Source organism: Watersipora subatra, chromosome 7 (genome assembly GCF_963576615.1).
Source record: "Watersipora subatra chromosome 7, tzWatSuba1.1, whole genome shotgun sequence".
NCBI lineage: Eukaryota > Metazoa > Bryozoa > Gymnolaemata > Cheilostomatida > Watersiporidae > Watersipora > Watersipora subatra.
Genome location: NC_088714.1, coordinates 26,422,550 through 26,445,046, shown reverse-complemented (window position 1 = coordinate 26,445,046; position 22,497 = coordinate 26,422,550). Strand labels below are relative to the sequence as shown.

Here is a 22,497-nt window from a genome sequence, read left to right as displayed (position 1 = left end):
TTTGCTTCGTCTGTAAGGGTATATATAGGTTGTGTAGCTAGGAGTCAATTTTATTAGCTTCTGTTCCTTTAGTGAGCGTCAGAGAGAGATGCTAGGTGTACATACTCGCATTACGTAAAACATTTCGTCATCTCGGAAGAAGTTGTCTACTTTTATCGTATCCTACTTCAACAGATGTTGCTACGATACGAAAGTCGCTGTTAACATTACGCCATTACTACGGTTCAAAATAACTTTTACACTGGAAAATAATATAAAAAAATCTAATTAAGTATCATCAGTTACTGTACGCTGTGATATGCTTACGCGTACAGTATAAATTACGATAGTCAGTTAAAAGAGTATTTATTCAGTCGTGCGATAGCTTTGGGGATATCGTGTGAAGTTCTAGTGTGCGAGAGACACTTCAATCCAAACGCTGTTAACCAAGGGCAAAGTGGTCAGCTACTTTTACATTGTTCGGAATAACTCAGCTATATAGTTCAACATTGCCTGTTGGCTTAATTCTACAACTAACGGATAGACATTACCTGCACACTTGGTAAAGAATACCATATTTAATTCGCTCCTAAGCCTTAAGGTGAGCACGTAATGCATAGCTCGATCATGAACATCTCATAGCAAGAGTAATATAAATAAAAGTTATTATATTATTGCAAGTTAAAACGTCTGTATTAGTTAGGCTGTAGTGCAGCGTTTTAAAAAAGATTGAGATTTCAATTTTAGTTTTTTGAGCGTTCATCATTACATTGCCGCTGCTCTCTGGTTGTGGTATGACTATCGCGAGCTTTTAACTAGACAGAACTGAGATTAACTGTATGCTAAAATTATTTTGATTTACAAGTATGTCTTTTGTGGTGACTTTGCTGTATGTTAGTAAGCTAGATCACAACCTATCAATGAACATTATTAACATCTTCAACTATTAATGCTGGCGACATGATCTGCATATACCAACCAGTACACAGTGCTCTCTACCGATGTACCCAGTGCTTAGTAACTCAATACTTTCATTTAAAAGCATTTCAAAATAGAAGGTAAACACAGACCTGCCAACCCAAGAGTGGGGCAATGCGTGAGATTTGGTTTTGGGGCAATTGATGTGTCAATGATAGTATATATAAAATTGTGGAAATTGGGGCAAAAATCTCACGCATTTTCATTTTTTTCTTTGGGGTGATTGCGTGAGTCTCACGCCCAATGCGTGAGAGTTGGCAGGTATGGGTAAACACAAGAGCTAGCGATAGATAAAAATTGAGAGCATGTATTGTAACTTTTAAGAGCCATCTCTATTTACAATTATCTGTAAATGGGAGATAATCTGGAAAGTCATGAAGATGCTAGGAACAAATGTAAAACTTATTTAAAAAGCAACAAGAAATTTTGTGCTTCTGCATTCGCAATAAATGTGCTGAAATGTATTTCCCATAGAGCACATTGCAATGCCTACCTGTCAAGTTGATAATTGTTATTTGCGATACGAAAAAAACAAAAGCAGTGAGAACCTTTTTGTGCTGGTAAAAATTATTCAATTGTGTCTAAAACATGGAGATGGTGAATTCTATAGGTTAAATTTTTCTGACATGCCATGTGACTTGTTATATACTATGTCAATTGTGTTGTTTCTGTCATCTAATCACAAGTTACAAACTCGTACTTGTACACTCCAAGCCTAAAATGCTATTAGACCTATAGGCCTGATATGATCACATTGCGTTTGCTGTGTATTACCTAAATCAATACAAGAGTCAAGTTTGGATATTGTATGTATGATTTGTTTCATGTCAGGATTTTTAGCCTGCTTGATGTGCTTTTCAATTACAAAACAAACTACCGTAAAACCTCTAATCGACTGCCATGGCACTCTATTTTTCAACCTTTCTTTATGGTGTCTTTCCCTGTTTTTCAAAGGGCTCGTCAGAATTTTGAAAAAATATATTTAGTCCTTTTGTGAGTGAAGCGATTGTCAACTATATTTTGCTCTCGCTTTTCGGTGGAGCTATGTACATTAACCCTTTTGGGTGCAATAGTTCTGCCAACTTACCTCCAACTTTTCAAAGATCGCGTAATAAATATGCGTTAAGAAACCAAGAAATATATCTATGAGTTGATATCTATCGCTTGCAATTAACCCGCGATGATATCCTAGCTTGTGTACTGCTTTGCAATTTGTTGAAGTTTCAATTTTCATTTCATTCCAAATTTGAAGACATTTTTATTTTATAATTCTATTTAACAATGTTGTATCAAAGCTTATTGATATGTTTGCTAGTTTGCAGCCAAAACTAGCTTTTTATGTGCAATAGAAAAAGAGTTACAAGTGTCGATCCATTGTAAGACCAGATTACCGCGGCAGATTTACAGCATATCAAATCATATGCTATAAATCTGCAAATTTATAAGTTATATATAATAATAATCTATCAAATGCCACAAATATATGTTCCTAAACAAGTGACATAAACAAACAATATTAATAATACATGCAGAAACAAAATTAACGCTTTTCAAAAACAAAAATATTTACATCATTTGCTCGGGCAGTTACGTTCTGATTGTTGCTTTCGATGGAACTAACATCTTCTGGTTGTTCAATACCTTCCACAATGTCTTCTGACCTCAACTCTTTTTCTGCACTTCTGAACTAGTCGATGTTAGCGTCGCAACAATCTTTTTAGCAGAGCAAAACTTTTACGCATTGCATTTGTGCAAAATGCTGTGTAAAAGTAAAATTGTAAAAGTAAAATGTGTAAAAGTTTTGCTCACTAAGCACAACTTTTAGCCTAAAACTAGTTGTTCATACACCATCGCAAATATAAACCATTTTTCATATACTTTAAAGTATCAAGATCGTGTTGAATAAATAACTACTATTAGCCTCATACAGTTATTAATTGTTTCTATGGTGTTGCTTTCAAAGTTTTAACGAAAAAAAAATGAAAAGCCTTGGAGTTGGACAAGGAGAGAATTAATTGTTATTGATGTAAACAATTCATTATTAATACAATTTTGTGGACATTTTTCTACGGCTCACTTTTAATTATGGGTTCGCAAAGATCAAATAATGTCAAAGTGGGGGTAAAATAGAAGTGGTGTTCAATCAGAGGTTTCACGGTATGTTCTCAGCGATGTCTGCTTATCCTTAGCAGTGCAAACCGAGGGTGCTATCTCAGCATGTCCAGGTTTATTTTGTGAACTTGAGCTAGTGCTAATAGTATCTGAAAGTATCTGAGAAATCTCAGGATCTCTGAAATATATTAGTTACTTACACTAGTTTGAAAGTTACTATCAACTTTCTGCGTCATTGCTTGCCTCTCAATTACATAACAAGGTAGTTGAACTTTTATTAATAAGTTTTGTTAATGAAGTTTTGGTGTAAATAATATAAATGGCGTTAAATAATCGAGGTATGCTTATGTAGGCACTAGCTATTGATACTCCACCTATCAGGTGGTTGGATGCATCGGCAAAGTAACTCCTAGGGCTGTCAATCAGATCTGCATGAAGGTGCTGGCTTTGCAGCATAATTGCTTTTTTATAATTATACACGTTTATTGACCACCTTTTTTTCTTATTCGTAAGCATTTTTGTTTCGGGCGGTTTTCATTTCCAGATCTGCGAAGCTTGTGTGAGGTGTCATTATGCAAGCCGGATGTAAAAGCATACCAACTCTTAGACAGGTGGTGATAGCATCAGTATTTCCCAGCTCAGTTGCTGTCTTTCACCGCCCCTCTCTCTTATATTTGTATTGTATTATAATTGGACATGAGGATCCAGATAGAGCTGTAATAATTGCTACTCTAAAATCAACATGGTTCTGTAATAGTCAAGGAACTATCTAATTCAGTTCTGTAACATGAGGGGGTCTTCAGGAATTTTCATTTTGAAGACAGTGTGCTATAACTTAAGTTTGCTCTGTTGGAGTGGTAACAGTTGACTGAAGTATTTTGTTGTATTATTAAAACTCATGATCAGGTATTTGTGCAGAGGTCTGTTGCTGCTTGGTTGTTATTGCTTAACGATTTTTAATATTCTTTGCAGAAAATCAAACAAAATTCTTCGTATTTAAAGTAATAAATTTTAGTACAAACAAATGCAGGAATGAGTAAGGTGAAAGAGTTGTTGCTCTTGTCTCTACGTTGCTCAGTGACCCTCATTACAGTGTGATAAAAACCTCCACATTGTAAAGTTTTAGCTTTCATTTTCAAAGCATTTGCGCAAAGCCCTTCTGCAAACAGCTGATTGTAAAATTATTGTATGATTATCAATGGTAGCGGTGTGACCCTGAAAGTCAGTGATAGGGCACTTGCAGTAGGTACAGGTTCTTGCAGATTATGGTCATCTAGGACTATCGCTAGGTTGAAGAACTTCACACACTAGTCGACTAATAAGTACAGCATTAACAACTAACAGTAATGGGACAACAGGCCTGATCAGTGAGGCTTTTCCTGTCCTTAATTGCTGCCACATGTGTGTATGCGAGTCTTGATGCCTCTCGAAGCTGTTCATGTCTATGATAGGCGGAGCAGTGAGCGGTCTAGCTCAAGTACAACTTCCTACGGTCACCAGTCGTAAGATGACGCTTTTGACTAGACTGTTGAAACAAGCGCAACTTGAGAGCAAGATTCAATGTATATTGTGTAATGTCTGATAACCATGCCGGCCAGCTTATCCTTCCCTTGCAGAATGTCTCATTATTGCTCACAGGCCCTCTCGCCTCAATTCATTATATTTCATTATTCATTCTTTGGGGAAATAGTTGTTTTCCTTCATTTTGTCTTTAGTCATGGTGCAAGTTCTGCTAATCTCCGCAACCTATGCCGGGGAGTCCACGGTGGATGATAAAGTTTCTTGCACGTAACTATGCATAATTTAAAAGAACAGTGCCATTAGAATATTTGATGAACAAAAGGGCTGTAATAGTATCAATCAAGATGGTGCATAAATCAGTGATTGCCGGCCAACCTACAGGTAGGCTGCCCATTTGGAATGGACCGGGCCAAATGTCAATGTCTCTACGTTATGTATCATTAGGCCTAACTTGTTACGAGATAAAATGCTATTTGTGATGATTAGCTATGGAATATAAGCTCTCCTGACTTGCCTCGCTCGTTCTTGTGCAATCTCTGTTTACACTAGTCAAAGTATGCGAGACAAGTCTACAATACGCTTTTAGTAGCCCAGGCCCTCGCCCATAAACTATGGTAAAGTAGACGCAGAATTTAAAAGATGGATGCTGGCTCAGGGGAACTCTCAGCCAACGCTGCCGAATTTGTACCCAATCAGGATCCAGGCAGTTTGCCTAAGTACATATTTAACTGCTACCCATTCGTGACAGAGCCTAGCAAAGGAGGTAACAAGAGCCGAGAAAAGGCTGGAGGAAAGCAGATAGAGTAAGTTAACAGCGATACTATGTACTTACTTTGGAGAATCATCATTTCATAGCTATATCCACTGACTGAGCGCTGCATATGGATTATCCTTTTCTAATCTCCCGTAATCCTATGGACAGCGATACGTTTCCATAGTAACTGATCTTCTTGGTCCATATCGGCCAAGGTGGGTGCATTTAGTGCATGAGGGCTACTTTCGTGAGTTGGTCATCTATACCTGTCATGTCTCATTCACAGGTCTGTCAATAACCTACAGAACCAAGGCAGGCACCAGCATCGGAAAGGAGTGGTGAATGGTGCTCATTTCCCGGCCCCTATTGCCCACTTCTACTCTCCACAAGGTAGGTAAATTGCAATAAAGCTGAAATACCCGAGAGGTGATATAAGAGTTAAAATGAAACTCTAGTGCTCTCATCAGACCTGCAATGAATGCTCCGGAAAGGTGTCAAACAGCAAAATGAATTTTTTTTGTCTTGCAGTCGATATAAATTTATATGATGATAATGATAATTATGCATAATTTGTTAATATGGGTTTTAATCATTTTACGTTTAAAATAACTTTGATTATAGATTTCTTTCTATTTTTGAGAACAACTTAGTTTTTGTTACCAATCTATCTATCAGAAGGTTTGAATGTAATTCAATGCTCTGCTATTAATGCATTCCTCAGGGTTAATAGTTCTTTTTAACAGCCAAGTCAAACATCAAACTCTGCTAAAGAGTTTTTCTTCTCAGCAGAAAGTTCAAGCCAAAAAGCCTACTGTCAAGGCAGATAATTAGACATTGTTAGTCCAACAAGGGGGGAGGTAATATATCTTGTCACAAAAAACAAGATTTAAGGCCAAGGTTATGTTCTCAAGGTATTCGTTTGGTAGATTTTTCTCATCAGTTTTATAGGAATGCCATTATTTATTGGATATGACTTTAAGGTTATTTACTTAAAAGCTATAAATGCTACTCTTTTCCGTGATAAGAAATCGGAATGCATTTGTTTAGTCAGCAAGACATGTGAAATGATGAAGGACTATAGAGATAGAGTAGTCCACATGTAGGCATGAGAGCTGCTAACCAATGAAGGACTATAGAACTTTCACAGATACTCCAACTAGTCACATTCAGATTGGTAGACCGACACTGTGACACCTGCACCAATCAATCGTCTTTAAGTATTTATGAACAATTGCACAGCTAGCTATTCTCTATTTGGGCGACACATCTGACTAAATAGAATGTCATAGAAGTTGCATCTATAATATAGCCTATATATAACGCTATACGCACGCCATGTTTTCTCTCTCAAGTGCAGCGAGATAGATTAATATTCAAATCGAATTTGAAAACTCGCCCGTCTTGACACTTTACGTTATATAGAATTGTTTATGTAATTCGAAGCAAAAACTTGACATAAATTCTTTACGTGTTCAGGAATTTACGTTATAGGAGTGTTTACTGTATAGTAAAATTTAAGGCATATCTAAACTTGTTCTCTGCTTGTAAACCTCTACCCACCCTTGAATGAATCCTTAACACCCCCTACTCATACTCTATTATGAAAAGGCTACATCTATACCCTACCTTTAAAATACTTATACTAACCTTATCTCAGAAACCTAAACACATAAACTACCACTAACGCCCGAATTCCTACTCTTATCCAATGGCTATTCATAACAGCGATATCTGCAATCACGGAGTCAGCTCATCTTTCCATAAAGTGAACATCTCCAAGATTATCAAGCAAAGTTATCCCATTAAAAGTTCATAGGCAGTTACGATATATTTTTTTCACAAAATATTAATTGTGTTGGTAAAAGCTTCATCAGCTTTACAAAGATTAGAAACTGTAAAACCTTTTATTATGATCAAAACACTGCAGCTTTATGCATCAGTACATTCGTACCCAGTTGTCCTTCGCGAAATTTGATTCTGTGCTATCGAATAATATTTAACAATGATTCCAAGACTAGTAGTGTGTGTTGATAGTGGTGAAAGGAGATGAGTAGGCAATGGTTTTCGATAATTGAACCATAAAAGAACAGAAAAAAATGGAGCAAAAACCTTTAAAATGATTCTTCAAAGAATATTTTACGAAGTCCCATAGTTATCATGAGGAAAATAGTGAGAGTGGTGTGAGTGGAGAGGCTAAACATGATAGTTAAAAATGAAATATAAAAATTATAAGAGTTTTCTATCACCACCTCTACCTACACACTATCCATCTTCTGTATCACCAAGGTTACACTGTTCACCTGTGTTAAGGTAAAGACAGTAACAATGAAACCTGTTGTATGCATTATTATTTTGCTAGTAGTTTCAATAATACAATTTAGTTTTGTTTTGTATTTTGTACATAGCTTTACACAATGGGTTTTGTTAATGTTGTAGTAGTTATTTGAAGCACTTATCATTAAGTTTTGGAACCGTGAAGTGAATTGAACGAAATACAATGCACTTTGAAAAGAGTCTTTGAGCAAACATCATTCGATGGCTTTTGACAATTAGAGAAAATGTTGAAGCAGTTTAACTCCGTCTGTCGAGGTTTGACTGTTATTCAATATTTTCAGGGTATTAGTGCTCCTTAGTTTTTTCACTTTCAATTATAAATATTGTGTGGTAATTTGCTTTCAAATGGTAATAGAGAGGTTTTTGGTGTGAGACTTGGGAATACCCATTCTTACTACAGTTTTGTGTAAGGTATTATAAACTGACAGGTCTGGTGTAAAGTTTTATAATATGACAGGTCTAGTGTGAAGTATTGTAATATGACAGGTCTAATGTAAAGTCTTATAATATGACAGGTCTGGTGTAAAGTATTATAATATGATATGTCTGGTGTGAAGTATTATAATATGACAGGTCTGGTGTAAAGTTTTATAAAATGACAGGTCTGGTGTAAAGTAGTATAATATGACAGGTCTGGTGTAAAGTTTTGTAACGTGACAGGTCTGGTGTAAAGACTTATAATATGACAGGTGTAGTGTAAAGTATTATAATATGACAGGTCTGGTGTGAAGTATTATAATATGACAGGTCTGGTGTGAAGTTTTACAAAATGACAGGTCTGGTGTAAAGTAGTATAATATGACAGGTCTGGTGTAAAGTTTTGTAACGTGACAGGTCTGGTGTAAAGTTTTATAATATGACAGGGCTGATGTAAAGTTTTATAATATGACAGGTCTGGTTTTATGTCATTGCGAATAATATATAGCAAGCAATTTTCTTGTACAAATTGTATGTTACTAGATTTTTTTTAGTCACATACAGTTTCTAAGTTATAATTATAATCTTTCAAAGTTAATCGTTACAAACATTATACTTATAATTAGTTATGGACCCACAATTGAAATGCTCATCATTAATTGCAATTTAAGTTTTTTAAATAGCATTTGTAAAGACCAAAAGAAACAGTCATTTATTATTTACAAAGTTTAAAGACAATGTTTGGAGATGTCAAGGATAAGAGTGACTAGCAGCAACAAGTGAGATAGGTGTCGTATACGTACTTTATTTCCCTCGATTGGAATTACAAATATTTTGTTCTTATTGGCAATGACTGAGACTCCGAGAAAATCTTTGTTGATGCATAACTAACCCGCTGTAAGCCTCGAATCATCTCTTATAAGCAGATTATCTGCTATCAAACCGTGATATGCAATTTTGTGAGACTCTAAAGAAAATGCTAGGCTAATTGGACTGCAAATACTTTGGTTTCATTAAAGGGTTGATTAGAGGTGGCACTACGTACCATGTTAATATAGCCAAGCAGTCTGTCAGTCCGCACTACACGCTTGCTCTTAAATTCCTTGATTTATTTATGATTGTAATCTTTCAAATGGCAACTCTTTTACATTTGTTTTTAGGACCCCTTTATAATCAGATATCTCCGCAGAATGTATTTCAGTCTCACTCCAGCTTTTACCCAGTGCCACGATGCCCTAACTCGCTGTCCGGACACAACAGGCTGCCCGGGCCTCGCTTGCCATACAACAACAACTATATGCAATCTCATCAAACGCCACATTTCAATCCCATGCACAGGGTAGGTCCACGACCACTCCACCCACACCAAATGAATGGAGCTTTTCCACCTCCGGTTGCTCACACTAATGAAAGACATTCCTGGCCGAGGAAACAGGTATGGCCTGGCAGGCTACTGAGACGTGTGCGTTTTTTTTCACACCTTTGTTGACAAGTGTTTACAGCGAGTGTTTGCTTTGTATAGTGTGTAGTCAAAGCTGGTCACGCCGTCTCGTGGATACCTTAGCTGTGCAATAATTATGGTTCACTTGAAGCTAAGAATGAGTTTGTATTTGTTCAGTACCTCGAGCATGATCTTAATGTATGTAATGCTGACATATATGGCCAACTGCTATGGGCTTAGCTACAACTTCCTTTCTCTACTAGTTACTACCTAGTACTAGGAACAAGTTACCTTGTGGCTTTCCGTTTATCATGGGCTGTATACATTAAATTTTGTCTAGTCATTGTATGAATATAATTTTTGGTTTGCTAGCAAATAATTCGCATTCACATCAACTGGTCTACTACTCATCTAGTAAACTAATGAGTGTATTCTCACAGTTCAGTTGTATGAAATCCTCTATTGTGTAATACAGCTTTCCTTCTCTCTTAAACTTCATTGTTTGACCTACTCCTAGTTAATCAGAAGGTCATAGCATCTAGAATAAATTATTACTTTGAGTTTTATGAATAAGGAAGATGGAAATCATTAGGGCATGGGCTTTTTGAACCCACTTTGCTGTCAAAGATTGTTGTCATCGCTGATGTTCAGGATATTGAACTGCTGATCATTGCTGATATTTTATTTAGATTTCATATTCTTTGTCCTTTTGATACCTTTCGAGTAATTATTAATTTCTTTTATACGCATTCACTAACGTTTACGTCCAACTAGAAGTCACTCTTGGAAACCCAGCTCAATAGAACGAGCTTACGTGTGAAGTATTGATCCGTACTAGCTCATTTCTCATCAGCATATTTGTTTTGCCTCAATGACCTCTAACAGACTGTGCCTTTGTCTCAGTATTGTGGCAGAATTTTTCCCTTTATATGTTTAATTTCAGATTACTCATCTAGGATTCTTGTATCGTTTTTGTTTAGGTCAAGGTATGTCTGATAACGTTCAACTTTCATGCCAAGTCTAAAACATAAGTTGTCATGTCATTTGGTATTCATTTATTTAGGTGAAGTTTAGGATGATTGCAGGGTTCCTACTCATACCCTATAAGAAGTGTGATGAAATTTAGAAAAAAAATGTCGATCAAAGAGTGTGGTACACAATGATTATTCATTTAGTCTTATGCATAGCCATAAACTTGGAGTTATCTGCCACATGTTGTTTTTAGCCACATGTAGATAGCGCGGTGATAACTTTCTCGATACTCAAGAACATATCCAATGAAACATTATTAACAAACACGAAGTATAGCTTTATTATCAGGCGACCATTCAGTTATCTCAACCTAAAAACTGTACAATATCTAAAAAGATCTCAGTCTACAGCTATGGATGATGCATCACCACCCAATATGCACCGCCAACAGACCTTAATTAGCTAGGTTATTGGGTACTATCATATACCCTAATTAAAGCACAAACTGCTGTATTTTTCCTAAAATTCTTGGGAGTTCAATTGAAATGAAAATGCTTGTGAGTCTGAAAGGCAGCCTTATGAGTAAAATATAATATGCCAATCAACTCCAGGGTTCATTCGCATACTCGGAATCATACCATTTTGTATCAGTAATATTACATTGCAAACTCACTTGCAGGCACTTATCATTTGGTTTTAAATACAATTTGCTTTTCTTTGAAAGGCCTAAATTCTTTGGTAACTTTTAGAAACCCACTTCCAAGGAACGGCCCAAAGTATCTGTTGGCACGCAGAATGAGAAATCGAAACATGTGAATAATAAACCTGCAAGTGGAAGCCGTTCAGCAACGCGTACTATTATATTGGTCGATACAGCTGCACAAACAGGTAAGCCATTGTCTAATAATCAGGAACCTAGGTTTGGAAATAAATTAATATCTTTTCTGCAATTATACTGCCACTCATGCATTCATGTACACTGATGATATCGCCACAACTCCTCTTCTAAACATTGAATCATGATGGAAATAGATCTATTTGCAAATCTGTTTGAATAAGAAAAAATACTTTTTAAATTCAGCTCACAAGGTTTTCAATCACTCTTAAACCTACGAGTGAAAGTGCTAGTGAAAGTACAGAAACAGTGAAAGTAAAATCTCAATGCCTAAATAAATTTAGTTGTAGAAGTTTTGGATGATCAATCAAAGCTGTAATGTAAGCTAAAAGCTTTGTTTGTCCAGAGACAGATACTGCTGCTTCTGGAACCTAGTAGTTCGAAACTTTGCTTAAATAATAATGAAAAGCAAATAACTTCTAATCTATTCATTCACATTATTCACTGTTCGTAAATTAAACAAAATTTCTCTTCATAATGTGTATCATCAGAACTCAAATTCATCAAGAAATGTGTCACATCACACCATTTCCTGTTCGTTAGATTTGAATTCTGTCTGCGTATGGTTAGCTGATCGCATTCAGTGACACCTGTAATATTCTATATCAGCAATTCTTATTATTTACAGTTCTGTGAACTACTACCACAGCTCTAAACTTAGTTTGAGTAGTATTTTTGATTGATGTTATCAATCATCAGTCGCTTACCTTCAGGAATAACAAATTATTATCCTTGATTTTTTTTGTCATGTATATTGCTTAGTCACAATATTTCTACGCTGTAATTGCAAGTCCCTTGGCAGAATATTGTTACCTGAAACTAGCTCAAATAAGTATTCAGAAGTTTTTGATAAAATGAAATATAATCAGCTGTTACTAAATTATGATGTATGATAAACTAGTAGCTGAATAAAATTCCCTATCAATGAGATAAAATGAGCAATTACCAAAATGCAATAAACTTAAGTTAGACTTGGACGTGGCAAGTTCAACTATTCCGATATTTGCTTCCTATGTGTAAGCCATCGCTTGTTGTACAATTCATTCTAAAGCCCAAAAAAACAATGATGAATGCTTCGGATAATTACATGTACATATGTAGCATTAAAACATATTCATTATATAAAACTAAGTAAAAACTAAATTTAAAAAATCTCAATTATTTGTAAAAACTAAACTTATATAAAGTAATGATCCATTAAAAAGGCTTTGTGGTTGCTTTACCGCGAAGATATGTTAATGGGAGTGCAGGCCTGCCATAACCCATTGGTTTGTTGCCAGAGTAATAGAAAACCATGGCATGACTTACTTCAACTAGAAGCATGACTTACTTCAACTTACACTAGATGCATGACTTACTTCAACCTACACCAGATATATGACTTACTTCAACTTACACCAGATACATGACTTACTTCAACTTACACCAGATACATGACTTACTTCAACTTACACTAGATATATGACTTACTTCAACTTACACTAGAAGCATGACTTACTTCAATTTACACTAGAAGCATGACTTACTTCAACTTACACTAGATACATGACTTACTTCAATTTACACTAGAAGCATGACTTACTTCAACTTACACTAGATACATGACTTACTTCAACTTACACTAGAAGCATGACTTACTTCAACTTACACTAGATATATGAATTACTTCAACTTACACTAGAAGCATGACTTACTTCAATTTACACTAGAAGCATGACTTACTTCAACTTACACTAGATACATGACTTACCTCAACTTACACTAGAAGCATGACTTACTTCAATTTACACTAGAAGCATGACTTACTTCAACTTACACTAGATACATGACTTACTTCAACTTACACTAGATACATGACTTACTTCAACTTACACTAGATACATGACTTACTTCAACTTACACTAGATATATGAATTACTTCAACTTACACTAGAAGCATGACTTACTTCAATTTACACTAGAAGCATGACTTACTTCAACTTACACTAGATACATGACTTACTTCAACTTACACTAGAAGCATGACTTACTTCAACTTACACTAGATATATGACTTACTTCAACTTATACTAGATATATGAATTACTTCAACTTACACTAGAAGCATGACTTACTTAAACTTACACTAGATACATGACTTACTTCAACTTACACTAGAAGCATGACTTACTTCAACTTACACTAGATACATGACTTACTTCAACTTACACTAGATATATGACTTACTTAAACTTACACTAGATACATGACTTACTTCAACTTACACTAGAAGCATGACTTACTTCAACTTACACTAGATACATGACTTACTTCAACTTACACTAGATATATGAATTACTTCAACTTACACTAGAAGCATGACTTACTTCAATTTACACTAGAAGCATGACTTACTTCAACTTACACTAGATACATGACTTACTTCAACTTACACTAGAAGCATGACTTACTTCAACTTACACTAGATATATGACTTACTTCAACTTACACTAGATATATGAATTACTTCAACTTACACTAGAAGCATGACTTACTTAAACTTACACTAGATACATGACTTACTTCAACTTACACTAGAAGCATGACTTACTTCAACTTACACTAGAAGCATGACTTACTTCAACTTACACTAGATACATGACTTACTTCAACTTACACTAGAAGCATGACTTACTTCAACTTACACCAGATATATGATTTACTTCAACTTACACCAGATACATGATTTACTTCAACTTACACTAGATATATGACTTACTTCAACGTACACTAGATACATAGCTAATTTCAACTTACAGTAGATAGTTTAAATAAACTTAATTGTATATATATATATATATAAGTTTTACATCGTATTTTTTATTTTTCTCAGCTTTTTAACTTTTACGTACAATATTGTAATGTTTCAAGCCATTTCAATAAAACGAATGCATTATATAAAATATGTGTAAACCAGCAAATTAATAAAGAAGTAATCAATTGAAAGAAATCTTACTGGACAGAAGTGCAAGTATAGAGTTGGTGGAACTTACTTAGGCTAGCTGATGTTTAAACTAATGTAGCGCTTAAATTTTTTGTATTTAATACTTTTTACTTTTAAGTTTTACCTTAAACCTTTGCTCATTTACTTATGATGCGGAGGTGGTTCAAGAAACTTTGATCATCATTTTTTTCATAACTACTTCGCTATAAATTCAAGTACTTGTTTGAGGTTTACGTCTTATGTATAATATTGGTTCATATCTGTACATTCAAGTGCATTAAAACTACTATGCTCAAGCCTGATTTGGTATGGTTTTAGGATATTGCATTAAAATTGTGTTTTGGTAATATATTCATAAATTACACCCAAGCTCCAGTACACCTCTCATCGCTCATTCAGTTGAGGCCTGATTTAGTAGTTAATTGTTACAACAAAGTTACTCCTGAATCACAAGTTCTGTGAAACTTCAAATTTACCTCTGTGATGACAATGAGTTGTTGGAACTTTATTGTAGCTCTGGAAACACAGCTTTTCCATACAGCAATTTGTTTAAAAGTATGTGATAACTTGCCAGGGCAAATACTGTAACTCACAAGTCATCGTCGTATAATCATTATGAAAATTCCTACAATTTTCAACATGGAACAGTTTTTCGGGTCATATCATTATATATATGCCTTATTTATATGAGTCAAAATGGTTTGCTTCTTTCAAAATTATTTTTGTTTTTACTGTTTGCTTGTATTCATTTGCGATAGGTTTATTCAATCGAGGTTTAAGTATGTTGTACCGCAAGTATGCAACGTATATACAAGATTTGTCATCCATAACTGGTACACAAATTTGCATATTTAATTCTTTCTGTACCTCATCATACCTGACTTATCATCTCAATAATTTATGTTTGACAGATTTTGCCGAAGATATCGCTGATCATACATTGGAGCAAGTACCTAACGCTCTCTATCAGGGCAAGAGAAAGCTTCGACGAAAGGTAGCCTCTCGGCAGCAGGGTGCTAGTGATTCGACCGACAGCGAAGAAGTTGATCACTCCGATTCCGGTTACTCGAGTCCACTTCATAAACAGAATCAAATATCTAGTGGTACTGATGCTCGCTCAAAGACTTTAGAGGGTGGTGAGAGGGGTCCGACGACTCTTTTACATGCAAACAATTCGCATCAAACAGCCACAGGATTTGGCGAGGGCCAAAACATGAGTTATGCGAGAGCGCTGACTTCCAACCGTGTTTCTCCAGTCGCTACTCCTCTCCCTCAGTCACTTCCTCTCTCTATTGCTCAACAGGATGGTGCTACATCAGAACACGAAGAGACCGGCGGGAAGAAGAAGAAACGCAAAAGAGGGCGCCGCCGCAAGAGGAAGGGTAAGTCGCTTGGTCGATTGTCTGCTGAGATGCGTCTGCAGATAGCAATACCATAATAACTTTCCTCCGTAATTAGCTTTCATTAAAATGAGTTATGGTGGAGTGTATCTTATGAAATGGAATAGGTAAAATGGTGTAAGCTCCTCTATGTCTTTGATACAATTGCTCTAGCTACCTACTTTACTCCTACTTCTGTGGGAGAAATCTTAATACTAGACTATTTATGGGTGTCTATAGGCTATGCAGATATATTAATGTACATTTGTGTTGTAAAAGCAGTCTCAAGGATGACTCAATTTGCATCGCTGTAGATTATAGTGTACTATACACATTTTAGTTCCTTATATATCTTTTGATGCGCTTGATATAGCCGCTCTGGGCAGACAAACTGCTCATCAGATAATATCTCTTTACTTATTTAATTATTCAAGCCATCCAGCCTGTCTTCACTCATAACATTCATACACCCAACTGTAGATTAAAGCTGAATTACTGTGGTTTTCGCTGTTTGAAAATACTGATTAGTGTTTTAGGGATCAGCTACATGCTGGTACGACAAAAACAGCTGTTCCACAAAAACTAATGAATTGTTGTAAAAATCCACGATTCACTAATTGCTTGTGACTATGAACTTGATATGATTGTTAGCTAATATCCTTACTATACATAGAGATAACTGTGAACTGCTGTGCTGCCATGTGTGGTCATTTGTACTAATCATGTGCTTGGTATGTTTGCCTTCCTAGCCCCTATATACTCAATTTACAAAGTAAAGTATACAAAGTACTCAAATCTGCAGAGATGTCTTACATTTTTCTGTTATTGACAATATATCAGTTTATCTTAGCCTATGCAACCACAAACAGCAATTAATTTAATGCGTGATGTTTGTGCTTAGGTTTGTGTTGGTGTCAGTATGTAAGCCTGTAATCAATAGTTAGTTGCAGTGCTAGAAAGTCCGGAATTCGCTAAAATTCCAAAACGCTTGGAAGCAAAATTGCTTAATTTACAATGCCAAATCTCAGCTTATTTTCGAACTATGATGATTATCTCATAACAGTCGGGTCAATGTCGGGTGAGTCTTTTCAATAAAAATTTTTTGTTTGTGTTTAACAGAGAAATCAGTAGAGGAGATGAATGCAGAAGATAGTACGGAAAGGCCTTTCTTGTCGACTACTCCTCGAGATGTAAGGTTCACTTTCTCTCTTATGTCAATTAGCTCGAGACATCTGCAACCCTACATACAGCAAACTTTTTAACATATGTCACTCACTGATCCGTTATTATCATTTCTCTTGCAGTATCATTCTCCTATCCTCAGCCAAGAGACAACCTTTAATCTCCTTGCTCCTGACAGCATTTCTGAAAATTTTCCAAGTTTTGCTGAGGCAGGGCTTTATGATGGTAAGTTAGTGCCAAGATGTATAGAAATACTTAATGGCCATATCTTATTGCTATTTATATCTCTAAAAGATGGATTAACACTTTAGGTCTCTGGGGACAATTGAAAACTTAAATAAGAGCTTCCTTCTCGCTCTTTCAACTTGTCATTGCTGGCTACACTTCTCTGTGATCTAATAGAGTAGTTCTTTTTTTGCATGATATGCCCTAGTGGCCTAGTTCTTGAAATTCTGTGTTTCTGTATTATGTGAAACTTCCAACTAGCGCCATACATAAAGCTGGTACCAAAAGCCTTTCAACTAACAAATGAAGATAGGTATAATAAATCATACGAATAAGGGAAATTTTTAGTATGAATTTAGAAAGATTATTAATTATATGACAGGTGATGGTTAATAGTGCTGAGGTGTTTTTATACAAGTAGAAATTGTTGGAATGTAGAAATAGATGCATTGCGGTCAGACTTGTGTTCTCTTCACGTTTGTGAAAGTAAAATATTGTGCGCAGCCTAATTAGCACTGGTGTTGGCTGGTAACATCAGCTCCTGCCGATTCTATTAAAAAATCTCTGCCCTAAATGTTGTAATAATAATATAGGATATGCTCGCAAGGTCATAACACATTTCAAATCGTCTGAGCACTTGTCTGCTTGTTATTCCTGTGATGCGATCATAGGTTTTTAAATACACTGAAAGAAATAAGTAAATATTGGTTCAAGTATTTTCAAAAGTTGGTGTTTTCTTTCCTGGTGTGATAATAGTAGGTCATAATTCTCCAAAAGTTCTAAGAGAGCTTCCAGGGATGAAAGTACAAATGAACATGCAACTGTTGCAGATTCAGCCGAATGCAAGCTTTCAGGTAAAAGGAAGAAGCGGAGAGAACAAGCAAATAAAGCAGCCATGGAGGAGCAGCTTGAGATTGACCTAGAGCAACAGGCTCTCAAGGTCGTCAACCAAACTCCTGTCATTGTTAAACCCGTGAACAACTCTGCGTCCGCACCTACTGGGGGAAAGAAATCTCAGCAACCTGTCTCTATCAACCTTTTAGATATGATAAGCGCCCCGAAGGTGAGGGCAACTCCTAAATTAGCAGCACATGTAAAGTTTGAAGTGATTTTCATGGTAGAATAGCTAAGTGTTCCACTGATAAGACTGCTCTCAATGGTTTTATACTGCACTGATTTGGCACGTGGTATGACCCTTACACAATGCTTCTTATCTTGTGCATTTTTGCTTGTCCTTACATTCGTTCGATTCTCACTGCTAACACTAGCTACATTACTGTAAGTTTAGAATGACCTAGAATTCAGACAGGCATACTAAAAGATAAATATCTGTAAGTCAAGTCTGCTAAGTTCCAAGGTCAGGTAACTTCAAAGTGAATGACATTACATTTGGAGAAGATTTTTGTAGAAGGCGCAGTCTGAAAATGAGCACATATCAGCATCTTCCAAGAAGAACAGCGGCGCATTTAGTTCCAAAGCAGTCCTCAACCCTCTTGATTCAACAGCACCAGTCATAAAGCGAGGCAAGGAAAGAGAAGTGCCTAGAGCTAAGAAGCCTAGTGCTTTGAAGAAAGTCATCTTAAAAGAAAGAGAAGAGAGAAAAAGGCTGAGGTATGTCGGCCTGCATATTATTAGTTTTGAACTTTTGGTGCATAAGAATTAGCCATTATAAGTTACTAGTACCCTGGCAGCCTAATGCCTCGTGAGAGACCATCAGGTCTGATGATAAAGCACAAAAAATAATTGTCAGTTTGATTATTCTAAAATGACAGAAAGCGGTTGATTGGTGCTGGTGTTAGACTGTTGGGCTACCAAGCTGATGCGAGTTCAAATCCTGCTTATAGCAATATTTTATCTCAACCTCCAACCTTGTCTTTAGACTGAGGGATGGACACGCCTCTTATTATAGTAAAGAGTTTTTGCCAATATGGCCAGACCACGTTTTCTATCAGTAATGTCCTTATGTTTTGTCTAGCTAAAGTACAACTAGTATATAGTAAAACTATTTTGTATAAAGTTTCTGTCTGGCCTATTCGGGATAGATCTGCTGAAGCATTGCAGTTTCTAAACCATAGTCGGGGGCAATTGAAGTTTGCATTATTCCGTTCAAACAGAAAAGTAGCTGGAAAGGCTATTTGCAGGTATATCGGTGATGGCCCTGTGGATATCATCTCTACCCCTGACTCAAGCCTCCATTTTACCTCAGAGCCTGAAGAGAATGATGATGATGTTATCAGTGACATGGAAGATCACAATTCTCTGGCAAATTCTCTTGGTTAGCAGAATGCCTTGTTCTAATCATACATGTCCAATGCTATGTAATGCAACAAATACCCAATTTAAAAACTCTAAAAGAGGATTTTTCTAACCTTTTAATCAGGTCAAAATTTTGTATTTCAGGAGACGATTCAGGAACACCTCATAGCCAGGATCTCTCTCCTCTCAGTCAGAATTCACCAATTAGTGTCGGGCTCTTGTCACCTCCCACAAGTCTCAGCAATCCGGCTAGTGGAGTTGGAAGTCCTACAGTCGTCAATGACATCATACAAAAAATACACTCGCGCAGATTCCGAGAGTAAGCCCAGCTCTGTGTTGCCCTTAATAACTACTCTATTCCATTTAAATTTGTTTTCTTTTCCTCTTTTCTGTTTACTTTCGCTTTTATCTTTCTCTAACCTTTTCTAATTCATCATATCTACATTCCTGTTTTCACATGTCTATTCAGGTACTGCAAACAAGTGCTTGACAAAGAAATAGACATCAATTGTACAAACCTTCTTCAGACGTTAGTAAAGTTCCAAGATCGTTTGTACCATAAGGATCCTATGAAAGCAAAGATTAAAAGACGTCTCGTGCTCGGCCTTAGAGAAGTCACCAAACATCTCAAACTCCGCAGGGTCAAACTCGTCATCATCTCTCCTAATCTCGAGAAAATCAGGTCAAAAGGTGGGCTTCTTGTAGCCATATTGTCATTTTCGTGTTGTCATTTTTACAGCCTATTCTCTGGTCTGGAATGATTCTTCTATCAAAATATTTGTAGGAGGACTAGATGATGCGCTTAACATGATCATCAACTTGTGTCGTGAGCAAGATGTTCCTTTTGTATTTGCTCTTGGTAGAAGGTCACTCGGTCGAGCTTGTGCTAAACTCGTGCCTGTCAGTGTAGTCGGTGTCTTCAACTATCAAGGAGCGGAGGTTAGTAAGGCAATAGCTCCTGTTTCCTGTTTTTCTAAGACACTAAAATACAAAAAGATTCATGAACCATTTGCCCATTTCTTTCACTCATAATCCTATCAGCAGTGTTTTTCGCTAGCAGTGATTAGGTATATAAGAACTAGATATGTGAGATGATACACTGAAAATAATCTTAACTGCAGGCAATGTACAATGAGCTCATTGAGCTAACAAGTCAAGCACGAGAAGCCTACCACGAGATGGTTGATGCTCTTGCCAAGGAGGTAGCGCAGTACGGAGGGGCTCTAAAGGGTTCATGCGGTCTTTACTTCTCCCATCTTGGCCATTCACGCACTCCGTCTGGATGTAGTGCCATTTCCTTTACCAGCAGCATCCTTTCTGAGCCTGTTTCTGATGTGCCTAATAAACCAGATCATGTCATCAATTTGAAGGCAAATGGAAGCAATTCGGAGCATGTAAGAATAGCTTTGTGCATCAGAAGTTTTCTCACACCAGTCAAGTCACACACTATTGTATATTGAAAATTTGCTGAGTTTAATTTGTTGTAATTAGGTTGAAATGTTATAAAAACGTCAAATTTCTTGTTTTATCTGCTCTCTACTTATAAAAGAAAATTCAGCCGCAACGCTGCATAAGCATTTATGAATTTTTGATGGCAAGTTGGTGAACTCGGTGTTTCCAGGTTTCTAGTCAGATCTCAGTGCCAACTTCTGCAAGTGGTTCTGTGAGTGAGAGTCGTGGCCCCCTACAGGATGACATCTATGACATTGATGAGGGGAATGAGGCTGACACGGAAGATAACGATGCAGCCAATCATGGCTCGTTAGCCAATGACATCGCTGCTACAACAGATGGTCCTAATAGTACGAGCAAAGGCCATGTTTGCGCACAAGGTTTTACCAACAGTAAGTTTATCATCTTGTTTTCATTCTGTTACATACATTAGTGGCGTATAGCATGTTATTTGATGGCTTACACTGAGGTGGTTCACTCTAATTTCACTTTTAGTTGGTGAATCCACAGTCTGTATAAAAGGTAGTGAAGACAGCTCTCAGGTAAGGACTACTTTTTTAACCTAGTTCTGACTCTCAATTCTTTAACTGTTTTTTGTGTTCCATTCTAATGAAGCGCAATACTGTTAAATAGGGAACAATGCCTGAGTTGACAGACACCGTTAGTCATATGCTGTCACAACTTACTCTCAAAAAGAGGCCATCCCATGACACTCACCGGCACTCACGGTCCAACAGTGGTAGCCATATTGAAGTCAGATCACAGACTTCTTCAAGAACCTTAGATCAGCACGATACTGTCAGGTAAAATAATCCTCGAGCTAAATCTTTGTCTTATGACATGGCTTGTTGTTGAATTCAGTTATTAAGAGCGAGCATAAAATTGTATCTGAGGCACCTTCTTTAAGCATTTCCATGCCGGACAACTTTGTTTTATGGAAAGCAATGAAACTCGTTATACAAAATGCTTGCAAAATTTGGTCTCCTAAGGACTCCTTTGCAATAAAAATGTTGTTCTGGTTGTATAATTATTTACACTTCTATTATTAACAGCACACACTCATCGGTCACAATAGAAAATGCAAGCGAATCGGAACATCTTGCTGATCCACTCGGTTCAAGCTCCTCTAGCTGTAAGGTGGAGCGCATCAGGTCATGGGTGAGAGATGTGGACACGGTTAACACACAGGCTACAGAGATCTCACAAGACAACGCAGAGTTCAATGCAACATACACGGCTTGCGAAGCTAACACAGATGTGCTCATCTCCAGGAGTCGATCTCCTAGCGTTTCCAAGAGCTAGCGAGGTATTCACAGTAGTGATGGTTGTCTTTACCTAGTTACTCACTCGGGATTTTAAATTTTATTTTTGAGGTACTGTTTCGTTTGCTCCGTGACATTTTATTAAAAAGATAGAGGACTGTGCTTATACCACTAGCATGCACATTGACTTGCATGCCATGTTTCAATTTCGTATTTAATATTTTTTTGATTTGAAGACCTTGTACAAAGTATATAGCAGATATTCTGGTAAGATATTTTAATGGTGAAAATATATATTGACGAAAAGTGCGACATATTAATTCCCTTGTTATTTGAATTGGTGCCAAAAGTTTAG

At 36.5% G+C, this 22,497-nt stretch overlaps 1 protein-coding gene across 2 annotated transcripts; it reads left to right on the top strand.

Annotated features, from left to right (window-relative positions):
* Positions 1 to 410: 410 nt before the first annotated feature.
* LOC137401212 (selenocysteine insertion sequence-binding protein 2-like) lies at positions 411 to 22,454 on the top strand. 2 transcript variants are annotated; one of them, XM_068087611.1, is made up of 19 exons: positions 411 to 580; positions 5,177 to 5,393; positions 5,631 to 5,734; positions 9,256 to 9,530; positions 11,258 to 11,396; positions 15,298 to 15,768; positions 16,885 to 16,955; positions 17,070 to 17,172; positions 18,003 to 18,235; positions 18,581 to 18,783; positions 19,314 to 19,447; positions 19,573 to 19,747; positions 19,898 to 20,118; positions 20,213 to 20,367; positions 20,550 to 20,822; positions 21,050 to 21,272; positions 21,376 to 21,422; positions 21,514 to 21,683; positions 21,933 to 22,454. In XM_068087611.1, exons 2-19 carry the CDS (start codon positions 5,230 to 5,232, stop codon positions 22,180 to 22,182), a joined length of 3,411 nt encoding a protein of 1,136 aa, XP_067943712.1. In that variant the 5' UTR covers positions 411 to 580; positions 5,177 to 5,229; the 3' UTR covers positions 22,183 to 22,454. The 2 variants fall into 2 exon arrangements, with proteins under 2 accessions (XP_067943712.1, XP_067943713.1); XM_068087612.1 differs by having other exon boundaries at positions 427 to 541.
* The last annotated feature ends 43 nt before the right edge of the window (positions 22,455 to 22,497 follow it).

Excerpts from the sequence above, each read along its gene's own strand:
- LOC137401212 (XM_068087611.1), top strand. The coding sequence starts at position 5,230 with ATGGATGCTGGCTCAGGGGAACTCTCAGCCAACGCTGCCGAATTTGTA. Across the intron at positions 20,119-20,212 it reads CGAGAAAATCAGGTCAAAAG|GAGGACTAGATGATGCGCTT; the intron begins GTGGGCTTCTTG and ends AAATATTTGTAG. Across the intron at positions 20,823-21,049 it reads ATGGAAGCAATTCGGAGCAT|GTTTCTAGTCAGATCTCAGT; the intron begins GTAAGAATAGCT and ends CGGTGTTTCCAG.